The 19631-nt window shown below is 46.7% G+C and overlaps 2 protein-coding genes across 2 annotated transcripts; one reads left to right on the plus strand and one right to left on the minus strand.

Moving 5' to 3' along the window:
* Window positions 1–2000: 2000 nt before the first annotated feature.
* Window positions 2001–11081, minus strand: LOC121278414 (MAD2L1-binding protein-like). Its single transcript, XM_041188815.1, has 2 exons — window positions 10758–11081; window positions 2001–3472 (listed from the first exon to the last, which is right to left on the minus strand). The coding sequence occupies exons 1-2, from the start codon at window positions 11076–11078 to the stop codon at window positions 2942–2944; spliced, it is 852 nt and encodes a 283-aa protein (XP_041044749.1). The 5' UTR covers window positions 11079–11081; the 3' UTR covers window positions 2001–2941.
* Window positions 11082–11654: 573 nt separating this feature from the next.
* On the plus strand, window positions 11655–19333 carry LOC121278415 (2'-deoxynucleoside 5'-phosphate N-hydrolase 1-like). The gene is made up of 4 exons (XM_041188816.1): window positions 11655–11988; window positions 13693–13764; window positions 15514–15624; window positions 19092–19333. Exons 1-4 carry the CDS (start codon window positions 11847–11849, stop codon window positions 19208–19210), a joined length of 444 nt encoding a protein of 147 aa, XP_041044750.1. The 5' UTR covers window positions 11655–11846; the 3' UTR covers window positions 19211–19333.
* The last annotated feature ends 298 nt before the right edge of the window (window positions 19334–19631 follow it).

Consider the following 19631-nt stretch of genomic DNA (forward strand, 5'->3'; position numbering starts at 1 on the left):
GGAGCCCTCAACAGGGTGGCACACAAGGCAGGGGAGTCTGTCCGCCTGCTGGGTGATGAAGTAGTGCCGACCTGTGCACGCATGGAGATCTCCATGGGGAGGGCGGCAGACTCCATGGAGAAGCTGGTCCAGCAGATCCTGCTAGAGATGTGTGAAGACTCATCACCCCATCGCTGTAGCCATGGCTAACTTCCGCAGTGGCTATGTGAGAAGGGACAGGGCACCCTGACCTCCCTCCAAGTACCTCTTCCCCTCAAGGAGCCGGGCAGGGGCCTTTGGGTATCCAAAGGGAGAAGCAGCAGTACTTGGGCACCCTTGGGACCTCCCAGATAGGACTACCTGAGGGTGTCTGGCCCTCCCAAAACCCCCTTACTAGTGTACCTTCATCGTCGTCCCCTGCGTCTGCAGAGGGAGCAGCTGCCCCACGGCAGGGCAGCCGCAGTAAGCTGGGGTCCACCAGGCCTCGGGTCTCCAGAGGACGGTCACCAAGGTCACCCAAGGCAATAGGGCAAAATGGTCAGGAGGCTGCTCCTCCACCCTGCTGCAGATGTCAGAGGAGCACATAGGAGTAGTAACGAAGGAAAAATTAACAAGTTTTGATTTAAAATGTCAAACTTATCACAATTTTGTAAATATGGTTTACTTGAACTTTAATCATCTCTGATGTGCTTTACTTACAATAATCCTTAGGCCTGTGTGCACCACACTCCCCCACCCTGCACCCTGCCCCCACCTCCGACCACTTTCCGAGCGACACCCCATGCCCCCTGGAATCAGGCATGTGCAGGGAGGCAAAGGTCTTTGCCAGGGCCCTTGCAATTCATGTGCAAGGAGTCTCCCACGCACGCTGAGCATTTGCCCTTCACCGTTGCATCTGTCCCAAGGCCCTAGCATTGCAAGTGCTCCAATCTGGGGTCTCCTTCAGTCATCCAGCTGAGCTGACCTTGCATCGCCACCCACCCCTGATGACCCAACTCCCTCGCAGCATCTTAAGATTTCGATCTCGAGACTCTGCATAGCTGCTTGCAGCCATGGATGTTGTGATCTTTGATGTCCAGTCAAATACCTTTTCCCCTTCCCCATCATCCACACCCCCTCCCCCCGCCCCTGGAATCACTGTAGACCTCTCCACGGTCTCACTGCAACCCTCCCCCATGACCCTCATTCCCCCACTGTGGCAGAATCTAGAACCAGGGGTCACTGTTTAAAAATAAGGTGTCGCCCATTTAAAACAGAGATGAGGTGAAATGTTTTCACTCAGAGGGCTGAGTGTCTTTGGAACTCTCTTCCTGAAAAGGTGGTGGAAACAGAGTCTTTGAATATTTTTAAGGCAGAGGTGGGTAGATTCTTGGTAACCAAGGGGGTGATAGGTTATCGGGGTGGGTGGGATACAGATTTCAGGTCACTATCAGATCAGCCATGAACTTATTAAATGGCAGAGCAGGCTCGAGGGGCTGAATGGCCTACTGCTGCTCCTTGCTCGTACGTAATGTCAGTGGGTTTATTTAGTTTCTTTAAATTCGTTCATTTAACTAGTTTATACTAACTTAACGTATTAGTTATACACTACTCCACTAGCTTAGAGAGCAAAACAATGTATTACTAACCGATCCCCAGTGACATCACTGGGTTCAGGAGCTGAATGGGCACAATTGGAAAATTTCATTTCTTTTAATCTTATATCTTTATCTTTGGTGCTTCCCTTAGCTATATTTGTTTTCAGTTCTTAGTTTTTGAAGTTTATCTACACTAGCTGGCATAAAGTTTTAAAAGACTAAATAAAATTTTAAATACTACCTCAATCTTACATAAACCACTAGTGTTAGGGGCAACAGGAGCATCTCCTCCTCCCCCAAACTCCCCCCCCTCGCACCAACTTCCCACTGTCTATCTTGTAACATGGATTCCTTAGCCATACCTCAGCAGATATCTTCTACTTTCATACATCTTTTGAGCCACACCCAACTTTAGAAATAAATGGTAATGAACTTGCACAGAAATCTGGATATATAAAAGTTTATTTTCTATACTTTTAAATTTCATTAAAAACACACTGATTTTGAGCACAATGTTTGAAAAGCTGATATGAAAGGTTAAATAATTCTTCACATTGATTTTTCACTGACAAACTACTTTCCTTTTTTAAAGTTTTTCTTAAAAAGAAATAATCAAGTATGAATCTTTGGAATTCTCTACCCCAAAGGGCCGTAGATGCTCATTCCATGAGTATATCCAAGACTAGGATCAATAGACTTTTGAGCACAAAGAGAGTTAACAGATATAGGGATAGGGCAGGAAAATGCAGTTGAAGTTGCTTCAACCATGATCTTACTAAATGGCGGAAGGAGTTATTTCGTTCATTTGGCCTAGTTTTTAAATATTTGAAAGGGTTGCTGCTGATTATGGACCTACCCAAGGACCATGACCAAGTACCCATCCATCATGCAACAATCTGGACACAAGTCAACTATGGGCTTTGGATAGCTTTCAGGAATAGGAACCCAAGCTGATTGCCCCGTTTAACCTAAGGATGCAAAGGCCAACTACTGCTGGCCAAAGCAGGAATTAAACCAGGAACCTTATTGTTTATCAGTCAGTTCCACACCAGCCAATCCCAACGTAAGTCCCAACTAATTTATTGACACACAAATTAGTTACCATTATCTTTCACACCAAATCAATTATTCTTCCTTTTCTGCTCCAATTTGGCAGTTGGATATGTTCCTAGGTCACCATCTCTATTGTAAATCTTAATATGTCTTTTCAATGGGAAGGATCATGCAAGTTGCCCAATCGAGATCCAGTTACATACCGGCAGTATTATTCCCTCCTCATTGGCACAATAGGCTGCTCAAAGTCGAGCCTTTTTTAATTTAAAAACTGGGTACCACATAAATGTTGCAAAAAGATACAGCTATTATTAAAAAGGTTATTATACTAATTAATGAAATCCCTTGATTGATATGGGCGCTTGAAACCAGATATAATCGTCATGGTGAGAACCTGTTGTTTGATCCTTAGCTGATGCGAGGTTCATGGTATCACAGGCTAGGCTAATCACCACCTTCCTGGTGCGGTTTGGAACTCTGTAGCTAAGTTTTGGTCGGAACCACTGAACTCCACAGTCCCTGTGACCTTGGACAAGAAGCACAGTGTTCATCAGAGGAATGGATTTCAACTCATTGAAGATGTCCTTGACAAAGAGTGTGTGGAAAAGTTTGCGAATGCAGGAGACTGTTTTCAAACTCCCCTCAGTGCTTCCAAAAGCAACCCGCTCCATGTTGACCTCGTACATTTCCTTCGGATTGACTATACTGCCACCCAACAGGATGTGCACACGAGGAACCAGTGTCAGCATGAACATCGCCTCCAGATTCTGGAAAACCTCATCAAGCTCTGAGAGTGCCCGCTGAAACTTCTTGCAGTTATTCTGTTCGTTCTTTCTTGGACGTGGTAACACAGGATTGCCAGCCTAGGAGAGTAAAAACAGCATGTGAAATTCAGTATACACACTATAACTGAGATGAACAAAGTTTTAGGGGATCATATCTTCCCTTCCCTGTAGTCCTCATCAGGATAACATTGCTCCAGAGGTATTAGATGGGAATTCCATGACAGTGAGCCAGCCACAACAAAGAAATGGCAATGAATGACCAAGGCAGGATGGTGCTTAACAGATGCAATTTCCTGTACTTCAATGGTAAAGCTGGCAGGTTGCTGCAATACATAGTAAAGATCCTGCATAATGGAGCCTGGCTGAGCTGGTAATGGAAGGAGTGGATATTGTGCCTCGTGGCAGGGACACCAATTACTCTGTACTGGATGGTCGAGTTTCTTCAGTGCAGTGGTAATTTCACCCCTAGCTTTTAGACGGTAAAAAGTCATGAAGAGAGCCACTTATTGCAGAATACCCAACATCTACCTTACTGCACAAAAACAAAAACAGAATTACCTGGAAAAACTCAGCAGGTCTGGCAGCATCGACTGAGAAGAGTTGACGTTTTGAGTCCTCATGACCCTTCGACAGAACTTACTGCTATGGCCTTAGTGTTGGTGTGGCAAGTTCAGTTAAACTTCTGGTCAATGGCAACCTCTAAGATGTTCTTGACGAGGGACTGACTGGTGGTGTGTTACTGAAGGTTAGGGTGTGGCGGCTGTGCTCTCTCTTGTTCGAAATGGTGTTACCAGGTATTTAAGTTGCACAACTGACAGGTCAAGCCTAGATGTGTTCATGTTTAATTATCAGAGGAGTTGCAAATGAAAATAATCACTGTGAAATCAGTAAATAGTTGTGCTCTCGATGTTATGACAGAGTGTCATGGGGTGATGGTTGGATTCTCTCTTGTTGGAGATGGTCATTGCCTGGTGCTTGTGTGGCGTGAATGTTACTTGCCATTTGTCAGCCCAAGCCTGGATATTGTCCAGGTCTTGCTGCATTTGGCCATTGGCTGCTTTAGTATCTGAGGAGTTGTGAATGGTGCTGAATATTGTGCAATCATCAGCGAACATCCCCACTTCTGACCTTAGGATGGAAGGAAGGTCATTGATGAAGCAGCTGAAGATGGTTGGGCCAAGGACATTACCCTGAGGAACTCCTGCAGTGATGTCCTGGAGCTGAGATGACCGACCTCCAACAACCACAACCATCTTCCTTTGTGCTAAGTATGACTCCAACCAGCAGAGGATTTTCCCCCTGATTCCCACTGACTCCAGTTTTGCTGGGGCTCCTTGATACCACACTCAGTCAAATACGGCCTTGATGTCAAGGGCAGTCATTCTCACCTCGGGAGTTCAGCTCTTTTGTCCATCTTTGAACCAAGGCTATAATGAGGTCAGGAACTGAGTGGCCCTGGCGGGATCCAACCTGGGCAGATTATTGATAAGCAAGTGCCATTTGATAGCACTGTTGACAACCCCTTCCATTACTTTACTGATGACGGAGAGTAGACTGATTGGGCTGTAATTGGCCGGGTTTGATTTGTCCTGCTTTGTGTGTGCTGGGCATACCTGGGCAATTTTCCACATAACTGGGTAGATGCCAGTGTTGTAGCTGTACTGGAACAGCTTGGCTGGGGGTGCGGCAAGTTCTGGGGCACAAGACTTCAGTGCTATTGCCGGGATATTGTCAGGCCCCATAGCCTTTCCAATATCCAGTGCTTTCAGCTGTTTCTTTATATCACGTGGAGTGAATTGAATTGGCTGAAAACTGGCATCAGTGCATGTGATTCCTTCAAAGAACTCCAAGAAATTGGTCAAACATGATTTCCCTTTCACAAAACCATGCTGACTCTGCCCGATTACCTTGAATTTTTCTAACTGTCCTGCTATAACATCTTTAATAATAGCTTCTAACATTTTCCATATGACAGATGTTAGGCTAACTGGCCTTTAGTTTCCTGCTTTCTGTTTCCCTCCCTTTTTGAATAAATTTGCTACTTCCAATCTAATAGAACCTTTCCCGAATCTAGGGAATTTTGGAAAATTTAAAACCAATGCATCAACTATCTCACTACTCACTTCTTTCAAGACCTTAAGGTAAAGTCCATTAGGACCCGGGGATTTGTCAGCCCGCAACCCCAGCAATTTGCTCACTATCACTTCCCTGGTGATTGTAATTTCCCTGAGTTCTTCCCTCCCTTCAATTTCCTGATTTACAGCTATTTTTGGAATGTTACTTGTGTCCTCTATAAGACCATAAGACATAGGAGCAGAAATTAGGCCATTTGGCCCATCGAATCTGCTCCGCCATTCAATCATAGCTGATAAGTTTCTCAATCCCATTCTCCCACCTCCTCCCATTAACCTTTGATCCCCTTACCAATCAAGAACCAATCTATCTCCATCTAAAATACACTCAATGACCTGGCCTCCACAACCTTCTGTGGCAATGAATTCCATAGATTCACCACTCTCTGGCTAAAGAAGTTTCTCCTCATCTATGTTCTAAAAGGTCTTCCCTTTACCCTGAGGCTCTGCCCTCGGGTCCTAGTCTCTCCTACTAATGGAAACATCTTCCCCACGTACACTCTATCCAGGTCTTTCAGTATTCTGTAAGTTTCAATCAGATCCCCCCTCATCCTTGTAAACTTGATCGAGTATAGACCCAGAGTCCTCAAACGTTCCTCATATGTTAAGCCTTTCATTCCTGGGATCGTTCTCGTGAACCTCCGCTGGACTCTCTCCAGGGCCAGAACATCATTCCTGAGATACGGGGCCCAAAATTGGTCACAATATTCTAAATGTGGTCTTACCAGAGCCTTATAAAGCCTCAGCAGCACATCCCTGCTTTTATATCCTAGTCCTCTCGAAATAAATGCCAACATTGCATTTGCCTTCCTAACTACCGACTCAACCTGCAAGTTAACCTTAAGAGAATCCTGGACTAGGACTCCCAAGTCCCATTGCACTCCAGATTTCTGAATTCTCTCCCCATTTAGAAAACAGTCTTTGCCTCTATTCTTCCAACCAAAGTGCATGACCTCACACTTGCCCACGTTGTATTCCATCTGCCACTCCTTTGCCCATTCTCCTAGCCTGTCCAAATCCTTCAGCAGCCGCCCCGCCTCCTCAATACTACCTGCCCCTCCACCTATCTTTGTATCATCTGCAAACTTAGCCAGGATGCCCTCAGTTCCTTCATCTAGATCACTAATGTATAAAGTGAAAAGTTGTGAAATTATAATGAAGACCAAAGCAAAATCCCTGTCTAATTTATCTGCCATCTCCATACTTTCCATTATCAATTCCCCAGGTGCACTTTCTATAGGACCAACGCTCACTTTGTTAACTCTTCTTATTTAAACATCCATAGAAACTCTTACAATGTCTTTGTCACTAGCTAGCTTTCTCTTGTACTCTGATTTTTCCCTCTGGCTTAATCTTTTTGTCATTCTTTGTGTTCTTTATATTCCTTCCAGCCTTCTGACCTGCCACCCATCTTTGCACAATTATATGCTTTTTCTTTACGTTTAATACTATCTTTAACTTTTTTAGTTAACCACGGATGGTGGGCCCTCCCCTTGGAATTTTTCTTTCTCATTGGAATGTAAATATTCTGTGTATTTTGAAATATCTATTTAAATGTCTGCCACTGAACCTCTATTGACCTATCCCTTAACCTTATTCGTCAGTTCACTTTAGCTAGCTCTGCTTTCATACCCTCATAATTGCCCTTATTTAGTTTAAAATACTAGTCTTGGATGCACTTGTCTCTCCCTCAAAACAAATATAAAATTCAATCATGCTATGATCGCTACCTAGGGGTGCCTTCATTAGGACGTTATCAATTAATCCTATCTCTTTGATCAACAGCAGGCCTAGTATAGCCTGCTCGGCTCCAGAACGTGCTTTCTAAGAAACTCTCTCAGAAACATTCTATGAACTCCTCATCTATGCTACCTTTGCCCATCTGAATTTTCCCGTCTATATTTAGATTAAAATCCTCCATGATTATGCTTTACCTTTCTGACAAGCTCCCATTATCTCTTCTTTTATACTCTATAGTTACAATTAGGGGGTCTGTACATTACTCCCACAAGTGACTTCCTGCCTGTTTCATTTTTCATCTCAACCCAAACTGCTTCTACATCCTGGTTTCCTGAACTTCGGTCTTCCCTTTCTAATGTGCTAATACCATTATCAATTAACAGAGCCACCTCTCCACATTTTCCTAACTTCCTTTCTTCCTGAATGATATGTACCCTTCAATATTCAGGTTCCAATCTATGTCATCCTGTAGGCATGTCTCTGTATGGCAATTAGATCATATTTATTTCTATTTGTGCGATCAGCTCATCTGTTTTGTTTCGAATACGATGTGCGTTTAGATACAGAGCACTTGGTTTTGTCCTTTTATTATTTTTGTAGTGTCTAGCCTTATCTGTTGATTTACTCTTAGATTTGTACTCTCAGGCTCTGAGTTTTACATCCCAGAAACAGGCCCTTCGGCCCATCGTGTCAGTGCCGGCCATCAAGCTCCTCTCTATTCTAATTCAATTTTTCAGCACTTGGTCCAAATCCCTGTATGCTATGACATTTCAAATGCTCATCTAAATACTTAAATGCTGTGAGGGTTCCTGCCTCTACCAGCCCCTCAGGCAGTGTGTTCCAGATTTCAAGGGTGAAAAAATTTTTCCTCAAATTTCCTGCCCCTTACCTTAAATCTATGCCCCGTGGATATTGACAGCTCCGCTAAGGGGAAAAGTTTCTTCCTATCTATGCCCCTCATAATTTTGAATACCTCTATCAGGTCCCCACTCAGCCTTCTCTGCTCTAAGGAAAACAATCCTAGCCTATCCAGTATCTCTTCATAGCTGAAATGCTCCAGCCCATGCAACATCCTGGTGAATCTCCTCTGCACCTTCTCCAGTGCAATCACATCCTTCCTATAGTGTGGCGACTAGACCCCCCCCAACAGTACTCCAGCTGTGACATAACTAGTGTTTTATACAGCGCCAACATAACCTCCCTGTTCTTATATTCTATGCCTCGGCTAATAAAGGCAAACATCCCATATGCCTTCTTAACCATCTTATCTACCTGTGCTGCTGCCTTCAGGGACCTATAGACATGTACACCAAGATCCCTCTGATCCTCTGTACCCCCTAGGGTCCTACCATTCATTGTGTATTCCCTTGCCATATTAGTCCTCCCAAAATGCATCACCTCACACTTCTCAGGATTATATTCCATTTGCCACTGCTCTACCCATCTTACCAGCCCATTATATTGTCCTGTGATCGAAGGCTTTTGTCCTGACTATTTATGACACCACCAATTTTCGTGTCATCTGCAAACTTACTGATCATTCCTCCCATAGAAACATAGAAAATAGGAGCAGCAGACGACCATTCAGCCCTTCGAGCCTGCTCCACCATTCATTACGATCATGGCTGATCAGCCAACTCAATATCCTGCTCCCGCTTTCTTTCCTTATCCTTTGATCCCTTTTGCCCCAAGAACTATATCTAACTCCTTCAGGCTAACTGTTTTCCAAGTGCTCAGCTATTAAATCTTCTGTAAACAATTCACGTCTAAATCATTAATGTACACTACAAACAGCAAGGATCCCAGCAACGATCCCTGCAGTACAAGATTTTGGCCTCAACTACTTTCTGTGGTAGCGAATTCCACAGGCTCACCACTCTCTGGGTGAAGAAATTTCTCCTCATCTCAGTCCTAAATGGTCTACCCTGTATCCTCAGACTCTGACCCCTGGTTCTGGTCTCCTCCACCATCAGGAACATCCTTTCTGCATCTACCCTGTATAGTTCTGTTAGAATTTTATAGGTTTCTATGAAAACCCCCTCATTCTTCTCAACTCCTGCGAATACAATCCTAACCAACTCAATCTCTCCTCATGTCAGTCCCGCCATCCCAGGAATCAGTCTGGTAAACCTTCGCTGCACTCCCTCTATAGCAAGAACATCCTTCCTCAGATAAGGAGACCAAAACTGCACACAACATCCCAAGTGTGGTCTCACCAAGGCCCTGTATAATTGCAGCAACACATCCCTGATCCTGTACTCGAATCCTCTATGAAGGCCAACATACCATTTGCCTTCTTTACACCTGCTGCACCTGGATGCTTACCTTCAGCCACTGGTGTACGAGGACACCCAGGTTTCGTTGCACATTCCCCTCTCTCAATTTATAGCCAATCAGATAATAATCTGCCTTCTTGTTTTTGCTACCAAAGTGGATAACCTCACATTTATCCACATTATACTGCATCTGCCATGCATTTGCCCACTCACTCAGCTTGTCCAAGTCACACTGAAGCATCTCTGCATCCTCCTCACAGCTCACCCTCCCACCCAGCTTTGTGTCATCTGCAAATTTGGAGATATTACATTTAGTTTCCTTATCTAAATCATTAATATATATTGTGAATAGCTGGGTCCCAGCACTGATCCCTGCACTACCCCACTAGTCACTGCCTGCCATTCGGAAAAAGACCCGTTTGTTCCTGCTCTTTGTTTCCTGTCTGCCAACCAGTTTTCTACCCATTTCAATAAACTATCCCCAAACCCATGCACTTTAATTTTACACGTTAATCTCTTATGTGGGACTTTGTCGAAAGCCTTCTGAAAGTCCAAATAAACCACATCCACTGGCTCCCCCTCATCAACTCTACTAGTTACATCCTCGAATATTTCCAGTAGATTTGTCAAGCATGATTTCCCTTTTGTAAATCCATGCTAACTCTGTCCGATTCTGCCACTGTTTTCCAAGTGCTCAGCTATTAAATCTTTTATAATGGACTCTAGAATTTTCCCCACTACTGACGTCAGGCTGACTGGTCTATAATTCCCTGTTTTCTCTCTACCACCCTTTTTAAATAGTGGGGTTACATTAGCTACCCTCCAATCTGTAGGAACTGCTCCAGAGTCCATAGAATCTCAGAAGATAACCACCAATGCATCCACTATTTCTAGGGCCACTTCCTTAAATACTCTGGGATTGAGATTATTAGGTCCTGGGGATTTATCAGCCTTCAATCCCATCAATTTCTCCAACACCATTTCCCTAATAATACTGTTTTCTTGCAGCAGTGCAGGCCAGGACATTGAATATACTCAAGGCTGCATTAGATAGGTTTTTTGGATAAGACAGATAGGAAAGTGGAGTTGAAGCCACAATCAGATCAGCAATGATTTTATTGGGTGACAGAGCAGGCTTAATGGATCAAATGGTTTCCTCCTGCTTTCTTATGATCTTTCACACAGAGACAATATTCCCGACGTGGTTTTACTTACCTTCCCACATTCTCGCCTGCTGAAGAAAGCTAGTTGTTGATATGGGAGTGGTAACTGCTGCCTCTGGTACAGGACATGTTTCAGAAGCTCACACACCAACCGGCAGCAGCTCTCTGGACTCAAGTGACCAGGGAACAGCACTGGGAACTCAGCCTCTCCACCAGCCTCAAACCTGGAGTCACTCAGCAGCTCCCACCCCACGCCAGACCTTGGCTGCAGTTCAGCCTCTCTCCTGTACCCACTTTCCCTGTCCTCCTCCGTAGACAGATTCTCATCATGACTGCCGGCTGTTCCTGCTGCCATGCAAGACCCTTTCCCCATCTCGCCCACCTCCCCTGCCTTCCCCTCCTCCTCTACCACCTTCCCCTCCTCCTCCTCCCCCTGTTCCTCCACCACCACCTTCCCCTCTTCCACTTCTACCACCACCTTCCCCTCCTCCACTTCTACCACCACCTTCCCCTCCTCCACCACCTTCCCCTCCTCCACTTCTACCAACACCTTCCCCTCCTCCACTTCTACCACCACCTTCCCCTCCTCCACCACCTTCCCCATCTCCACTTCTACCACCACCTTCCCCTCCTCCACCACCTTCCCCTCCTCCACTTCTACCAACACCTTCCCCTCCTCCACCACCACCTTCCACTCCTCCACTTCTACCACCACCTTCCCCATCTCCTCCTCCTTCCCTATCTCCTTCCCCTCCTCCTCCTTCCCCACCGTTCCCTCCTCCTCCTCCTCCACCTTCCCCTCCTCCTTCTCTACCTTCCCCTCAGCCTCCTCCTTCTCCACTCTCTCCCAGTCCTCGGCAGCAGCCGCCATCTTGCCTTTCCCGCGCCTGCGCACGGAAGCCCCGCCCCCTGACCGTTATTTTCAGTTACCAGCCCCTTCCGTCATGTTTGATACTGGCACCGAGCTAAACTGAGGAATGTTAAATATTTAATTTTACTAAACCACTGATGACTTTACAATCAAAAGAAAAACTTTGCGAAAACATAAATTTTTAAAAGGGTTAAACTCAGTGTGAACATTTACCAGGGACGGCGCCATCGTTGATAAAGGCGTCGAGCAAAGCGCGGGAAAGGCAGGAGAATGAGTTTGGGGATTTATTTCTGTGGGAGTATCCGCGGGGGGAGACAGGATGTGGAGATTTACTCCCGGATTATCGGCAGCTTGAAGAGATTTGGAAAGGTTTTTACAGAGCACATCGGGAACTCGGATTTAAATGTGAAAGGTTAGTTCAGATTCCTCAGCCTCACCCTCACCCCACTCTTTCTCCCCTCCCTCCCTCTTCCCCCCTCCCTCCCTCCCTCCCTCTTCCCCCCCCCTCCCTCCCTCCCTCCCTCCCTCTTCCCCTCCCTCCCTCCCTCTTCCCCCCCTCCCTCCCTCCATCCCTCTTCCCCCCTCCCTCCCTCCCTCTTTCCCCCCTCCCTCCCTCCCTCCCACTTCCCCCCTCCCTCCCTCCCTCTTCCCCCCTCCCTCCCTCCCTCCCTCCCTCTTCCCCCCTCCCTCTTTTACCCTCCCTCCGTCTTCCCTCCCTCTCTTCCTCTCTTCCCCCCCTCCGTCTTCCCTCACTCTCTTCCCCCCCTCCGTCTTCCCTCCCTCTCTTCCCCCCCTCCGTCTTCCCTCCCTCTCTTCCCCCCCTCCCTCCCTCCCTCCCTCTCCCTCCCTCCCTCCCTCTCTTCCCCCCCTCCCTCCCTCCCTCCCTCTTCCCTCCCTCCCTCCCTCCCTCCCTCTTCCTTCCCTCCCTCCCTCCCTCTTCCCCCTCCCTCTTCCCCCCTCCCTCTTCCCCCCTCCCTCCCTCCCTCCCTCTTCCCCCCCCCTCCCTCCCTCTGCCCCCTTCCCTCTTCTTCCCCCCTCCCTCCCTCCTCTTCTTCCCCCCTCCCTCCATCTTCCCCCCCCCCTCCCTCCCTCTTCAACCCCCTCCCTCCCTCCCTCCCTCTTCCCCCTCCCCCCCTCCCTCCCTCTTCCCCCTCCCCCCCTCCCCCTCTCTTCACCCCCCCCTCCCCCTCTCTTCACCCCCCCTCCCCCTCTTCACCCCCCCTCCCCCTCTCTTCACCCCCCCTCCCCCTCTCTTCACCCCCCTCCCCCTCTCTTCACCCCCCTCCCCCTCTCTTCACCCCCCTCCCCCTCTCTTCACCCCCCCTCCCCCTCTCTTCACCCCCCCTCCCCCTCTCTTCACCCCCCCCTCCCCCTCTCTTCACCCCCCCCTCCCCCTCTCTTCACCCCCCCCTCCCCCTCTCTTCACCCCCCCCTCCCCCTCTCTTCACCCCCCCCTCCCCCTCTCTTCACCCCCCCCTCCCCCTCTCTTCACCCCCCCCTCCCCCTCTCTTCACCCCCCCCTCCCCCTCTCTTCACCCCCCCCTCCCCCTCTCTTCACCCCCCCTCCCCCTCTCTTCACCCCCCCCTCCCCCTCTCTTCACCCCCCCTCCCCCTCTCTTCACCCCCCCCTCCCCCTCTCTTCACCCCCCCCTCCCCCTCTCTTCACCCCCCCCTCCCCCTCTCTTCACCCCCCCCTCCCCCTCTCTTCACCCCCCCCTCCCCCTCTCTTCACCCCCCCCTCCCCCTCTCTTCACCCCCCCCTCCCCCTCTCTTCACCCCCCCCTCCCCCTCTCTTCACCCCCCCCTCCCCCTCTCTTCACCCCCCCTCCCCCTCTCTTCACCCCCCCCTCCCCCTCTCTTCACCCCCCCCTCCCCCTCTCTTCACCCCCCCCTCCCCCTCTCTTCACCCCCCCCTCCCCCTCTCTTCACCCCCCCCTCCCCCTCTCTTCACCCCCCCCCTCCCCCTCTCTTCACCCCCCCCTCCCCTCTCTTGACCACCCCCCCCCCTTCCCACTTCACTCACCGATATGTTTATCTGAGGATTATACCATTCACTGTTTATTTGCTTTAATTTATTTGCAGAGTTAGTGTTCATTCTCTACCTGCTTTATCACAGGTGATGGTGGAGTGACGACTGAGGATACATATATCCATGATAGGGATTTGATATGGCTAAAGCAGGCAGATGGTGAGTCTGGTTTGTATATATGAGAGAATGTTGCATCCCTTTTTCCGGAATTGTTAGTCTGTGGGTCATTGAAATTATTCAAGGCAGACTTGATAGACCCCAGAGTCAGGGATTTTGGGGGTCAGGCAGCAATATGGTGTTGAGACCACAACCAGATCAGCAACAATCTTACTGAATGGCAGAGCAGCCTCGAAGGGCTGAATGGCCTACTCCCTCTCGTGAGTCTTATGTTCCTATGTTCCTCTTCATGGAGCAGAATTTAGGCTGTGGATATTTCAGGTCATGGAATTGGCTTAGCGTAGTGTGTAGTTTTGCGCTCCTTACATGAGGAAGGATCTACTTGGTCTGGAGAGAGTGCAAGAAATGTTTGCCAGACAGGTCCTAAGATGAGGGGTACTGTCCTATGAAGAGACATTGAGTAGATTAAGTCTATTTTCCCTGGAGTTCAGAAGAATGAGAAGAGATCTCATTGAAATATATGGAATACTTCAAGGGCTTGACAGGGTAGATGCTGAGGGACTAAATGGCCGAATCCTATTTCTGTGTTCCTTTGAGATAAAGACTAGCATTCCGATAGCTGCTTTAATTTTTTTGTACCAATCCCCTTGTGTACCTGGACTCCTAAATCTTTGTTCCTCTACAGTCCCTCATCATTTAAAAATTCTTTGATTTCTCAGAGAGGCATGTTAGTTGGGTGGTGAAAAAGGCATATGGGACACTTGCCTTTGTCAATCGAAGCATAAATTACAAAAGTAGGGAGGTTATGTTGGAGTTGTATTGAACCTTGGTGAGGCCACAGCTAGAGTACTGTGTGCAGTTCTGGTCGCCACATTATAGGAAGGATGTGATTGCACTGGATGGGGTGCAGAGGAGATTCACCAGGATGTTGCCTGGGATGAAACATTTAAGTTCTGAAGAGAGGTTGGATAGACTTGGGTTGTTTTCATTGGAGCAGAGAAGCCTGAGGGACGACCTGATCGAGGTGTACAAGATTATGAGGGGCATGGATAGGGAGCAGCTGTTCCCCTCAGTTGAAGGGTCAGTCACAAGGGGGCATAAGTTCAAGGTGAGGGGCAGGAGGTTTAGGGGGGATGTGAGGAATAAACCTTTTTACCCATAGGGTGGTGACAGTCTGGAATGCGCTGCCTGGGAGGGTGGTGGAGGCAGGTTGCCTCACATCCTTTATAAAGTACCTGGATGAGCACTTGGCACGTCATAACATTCAAGGCTATGGGCCAAGTGCTGGTAAATGGGATTAGGTAGGTAGGTCAGGTGTTTCTCACGTGTTGGTGCAGACTCGATGGGCTGAAGAGCCTCTTCTGCACCCTGTGATTCTGTGATCCTTGGATCCAAAGTGGATGTCCTTGCATTTCCCCACAGTGAGCCCCAACAGTTGTGGCCATTCACCTAACCTATCAATGTCTTTGTGTAACTTGCTGCTCCCATCCACAACTTAACTGTGTCTTCTAACATGGTGTCATCTGCAAACTTCAGTCAATGCGCTCTATTCCTTCATCCAAATCATTGGCCCCAGTACAGATCCCCGAAGAGTGCCATCAGTTGTAGAAATCCTATTGCCATTGTGGCTGATAAGGTAACTTGGCCCATACAGGATAAAAACCTGCAAATTTTATTTTGCATGCCTTAGTACTCACTGAGAGGGATGATAATTAATTCTTGTGCAGTATTCTTTAATTTACCCAGAGTTCTGGGTTCTTCTATGTAATGAAATATCTTTCTCCTCGGCAGTAATAGTGGCAGAGGTCACCCAGCCTTCCTTAGGTGTTGGTTATGAACTTGGAAGAGCTGTAGCCATGAACAAGAAGATTTTGTGTTTGTTCAGAACACCATCAAAACACCGTGAGTATCTGCAACATGAGTAAGCAGAAAATCTTCAAACATGTACGAAGCCCTTCAATCCATGTTCCTCAACATGGAAAGAAATGTGAGCTCTGGTTAAAATGCACATTGGCTCACTGAGCCAGAATAAATCCAGCAAGTTTTACAATCTTATAATGGACCAACTTCCTTCCAAAAATTCCACTACTTGGAACAGACAATTGCATAAATCTAGCTCAGGCACTGAAAATTGCCAGGATTTCTAAACTCCAGATTATAGGGTTTTTCTATTTGTTCACAGACTGGAGGCATGGCCACCATTTATTGCCTATCCCTAATTGCCCTTGAGAAGGTGGTGGCGAATCGCTATCTTGAACCACTACCATCCCAGCTTGTTACAATGATGTTAGGGACCGTTAACATTTAAAGAAGTCCGAATACCCAGCAAGTAACCAACGGAATGGCATTAACCAACTACCACAAGATTTCACATATTTTAAATAGAAATTAAGCAAGGCATGCATCATGTGCAACACTATAGCCAATAAAGACTTCTGCTATAAACTCAGTTCTATCTTTTTACTCTTCCCCAACCAAGAGTTCCATATCTTATGAAATCTTGAAGGCTCGTTCACATTTCCTGGAATGAACCCAAATTCTCCTTAGTATTGCAACTATTCCTCCATGGCCTTCCATCTTTTCCTTCATACACTGCACAACTGTGGATGCATCAGCTCCTTGTTCAGGTTGTCAGATATCCAACTACCTTCCCACAGCTTTCCAAGCCCCAACTCTGTCATAATGCTCTATGAGGACCACTGTAGATTTTTTCCACAGCTGGAAGCTAGAGAAAATCTTCCAGCTGCCTTTTCCTCAAAAACCAAACTGAATTGCCTGCTTCTGTCAACAAACATCAGATAAATTAAAGAAAAGCTTCTAACCAAGGCTGCACCCTGAATTATGATCTCTATTGCAACATGATGCACACTGCCTGTTCCCAAATAGAAATGAAATGCAAATTAACTACCTTTTAATTCCAAAGCTTTCATTGATGTTGGGCAACCGTATGAATAACTTGTAGTTCTAACAAAGACAGGACGATGCTTCCCAGTCTTATTGGCACCGTTAAGAAGCTTAGGACAAGCTCCCTGCTGCTTACGATCTTTCCTTTCTGGCTGATGTCTTAATGGCTCCAACCTTTTGATTTGCTAACTGCCTTAGGTTTGCTTATCATTTAACTTGCATTGAAAAGTTCCAATTCCCAAACCAAACCAGAAGTTATTTTCCTAAAACTGCAAGTTGTATTCTAAAACACATGCATTATGAACCAGATTGCAACAATCTGGTCTAGGTACACCCACAGCATTGTTCGGGAGGGAGTTTCAAGGTTTTGACCCAGCAACAGTAAAGGAATGGTGATTTAGTTCCAAGTCAGAATGGTGTTGCTTGGGGGAGATCTTGCAGGTGATGGTAGTGTCCTTGTGTATCTGCTGTCCTTGTCATTCTAGGATGTAAAGGTCACAGGCTTGATGAGCTGCTGCAGTACATCTTATGATTGTTATACATTGCTGCCACTGTGCATCGATGGTAGAAGGTGCGAATGTTTAAGGTGGTGGATGGGGTGCCAAATGAGTAGGCTGCTTTGTACTAAATGGTGTCAAGCCTCTTGAGTGTTGTTGGAGCTGCACTTATCCAGGCAAGTGGAGATTATCCCATCACACTCCTGACTTGTGTCACGACTCACTGGGGACAGTGCACTGTACTATCAGGCCTCACTGTTCCCTGAGCCATGACAAATGTGAAAATTTTGACCAAACCACCAGATTACCCCAATTCTACTTAACTGTTAATTTAGGTTAACAGAATATGAGCACCAGGTTTGTAAACTTAATAAGGAAGTCACTGTTTATTGAAAAAGTTGTCTGCAGCCAGTGGCAAATGAAAGAAATATGAACTGCTTAACTTCTAACTCAATAACTTAAACTCTACCCCTTTTTAAACCCCTACGCAAACACACACGCCACACAAAACATGGGTTTTAAGGGTGAGATAAAACAGTTCAATAGAACCAATCTGGGGTTCAGGATTAGATGGATTGACTTTGATTGCTTTCTTCCAAATTCTTTGCAGGTTGTTGTGACTGACACAAAGTCATCTCCTAACACTTGTTGTCTGTGCTTCTCTGGTTGAAACTTGTTTTTAATGTCTCTACTGTTGATTTTTCACCTTTTCTTCCTGACTGGGGTTTCTCAGGATTCAGATTCTCACAAAAGCAGCATACAGCAATGTGAGGAATAGCCAGCTAGCTACTATGGCAGGATTACTGGAGAGAGAGATTACAGGTCTTTCCTCTTTTCAGGCTAGGAACTGATCTACTGCACCATCCTCACACAGAACCTGGCCACTTGGTCAAGAGCCAATCAAAATGCTGTTGCTAGGCAGTTCCCTCTTAAACCAGATGATCTTTCCAGCACCATTCTGTCCAACCTGGTGCACACAGTTCCAGGCGATAGCAACATTGTAGATTTTATTCTTCCTGCCCCAGTGACCATCTCTTTTAAACTGCAGCCATGTTAGTTTTAAAAGTCACAGTCCAAGAAAAAAATAAAAATATGTTCTTTACACTTGTGCCTTGTAGACGGTGGACAGGCTTTAGGGAGTCAGGAGGTGAGTTATTCGCTGCAAAATTCCCAGCCTCTGACCTGCTCTTGTTGCCAGAGTATTTATGTGGCTGGTCCAGTTAATCTTCTAACCATTGGTGACCCTCAGGATGTTGATAGTGGGCGATTTGGTTAATGGGTCTGAACACTGAAATCATCAGCAAACATTCCCACTTCTGACTTTCTGGTGGAGGGAAGGTCATTTCCGAAGCAGCTGCAGAAAGTTGGGCCAACAACACTACCCTGAGGAATTCCTGCAGCGATGTTCAGTTTGTCCTGGAGTACAAATCTTCAGCACTACAGTGGGAATGTTGTCAAGAGGCCCATAGGTTTTATGTCCAGTGCACACAGATGTTTTGATATCACGTGGAGTGAATTGAATTGGCTGAAGATTGACATCTGTGATGCCAGGGACCTCTGGAGGAGGCCAAGATGGGTCATCCACTCGGCTCTGCTCCTATTTCACACATTCTTTTATGGGTATCTTCATTTACTTCAACATCCCTGAGAAATTGGCTAATGTTTCTACCTCAGTCACTATCCAGTTGACTCTCTTGTGAGTTCAAGGATGAGGTTGGCTGAAATGTCCTTTGCAGAGGCAAAAGCTTCTGACTAATGAATAATGGCTCCAAAGTTCGAGAGGTGACTTGTGTCTGGGGAACAGAAACTAATCAATCAATGTATCATCACCTATCGGTAGTCAGTAACACTGTTGTAGTCACTACACCACGAGCTAACACTGAGCAACTGTAATTCCAGTCACGTGTTAAAAACAAAACAATTACAGAAATTGAGAGGGGATTGACTCAAGCCATTTGTTTCCCACAGTTCTCTCTGCAATGATTCGAGGGGCCGAAAATGGAACAAGTCTCCAAGTGAGGGATTACTCTGAGGAGGAAGTGGAAACTATTCTACAACAATATTTTGAGAAGCAACTACAGGCATGAGTAATGCCACTGCCCAAAAATTCCTTCCTCAAAAGTGGGATTCTATTCATGCATTGATAACGTTGGCTATTGGTGCCTTGTACTCTACAGACAAAAATAAAATTCACAGACTTTGAAATTAAATGGTGAGAGCTCTGAAGGACTTTTTTTTGTTCATGGGATGTGGGCATCGCTGGCTGGGCCAGCATTTATTGCCCATAGCTAATTGCCCTTCAGAAGGTGCTGGTGAGCTGCCTTCTTGAACCACTGCAGTCCATGTGGTGTAGGTACACCCACAGTGCTGTTAGGGAGTTCCAGGATTTTGACCAGTGACAGTGAAGGAGCAGCAATATATTTCCAAGTGAGGATGGTGAGTGACTTGGAGGGGAACTTCCAGGTGCTGGTGTTCCCATCTATCTGCTGCCCTTGTCCTTTTAGATAA

Source organism: Carcharodon carcharias, chromosome 5 (assembly GCF_017639515.1).
Source record: "Carcharodon carcharias isolate sCarCar2 chromosome 5, sCarCar2.pri, whole genome shotgun sequence".
Lineage (NCBI taxonomy): Eukaryota > Metazoa > Chordata > Chondrichthyes > Lamniformes > Lamnidae > Carcharodon > Carcharodon carcharias.

Bases quoted from the DNA above. Each gene is read 5' to 3' on its own strand.
- LOC121278415 (XM_041188816.1), top strand. From the start codon at position 11,847: ATGAGTTTGGGGATTTATTTCTGTGGGAGTATCCGCGGGGGGAGACAG. The intron at 11,989-13,692 runs GTTAGTTCAGAT...GCTTTATCACAG, and splicing joins CTCGGATTTAAATGTGAAAG to GTGATGGTGGAGTGACGACT. The intron at 15,625-19,091 runs GTGAGTATCTGC...TGTTTCCCACAG, and splicing joins CAGAACACCATCAAAACACC to TTCTCTCTGCAATGATTCGA.
- LOC121278414 (XM_041188815.1), bottom strand. From the start codon at position 11,078: ATGGGGAAAGGGTCTTGCATGGCAGCAGGAACAGCCGGCAGTCATGAT. The intron at 3,473-10,757 runs GTAAGTAAAACC...TTACTCTCCTAG, and splicing joins GCAGGCGAGAATGTGGGAAG to GCTGGCAATCCTGTGTTACC.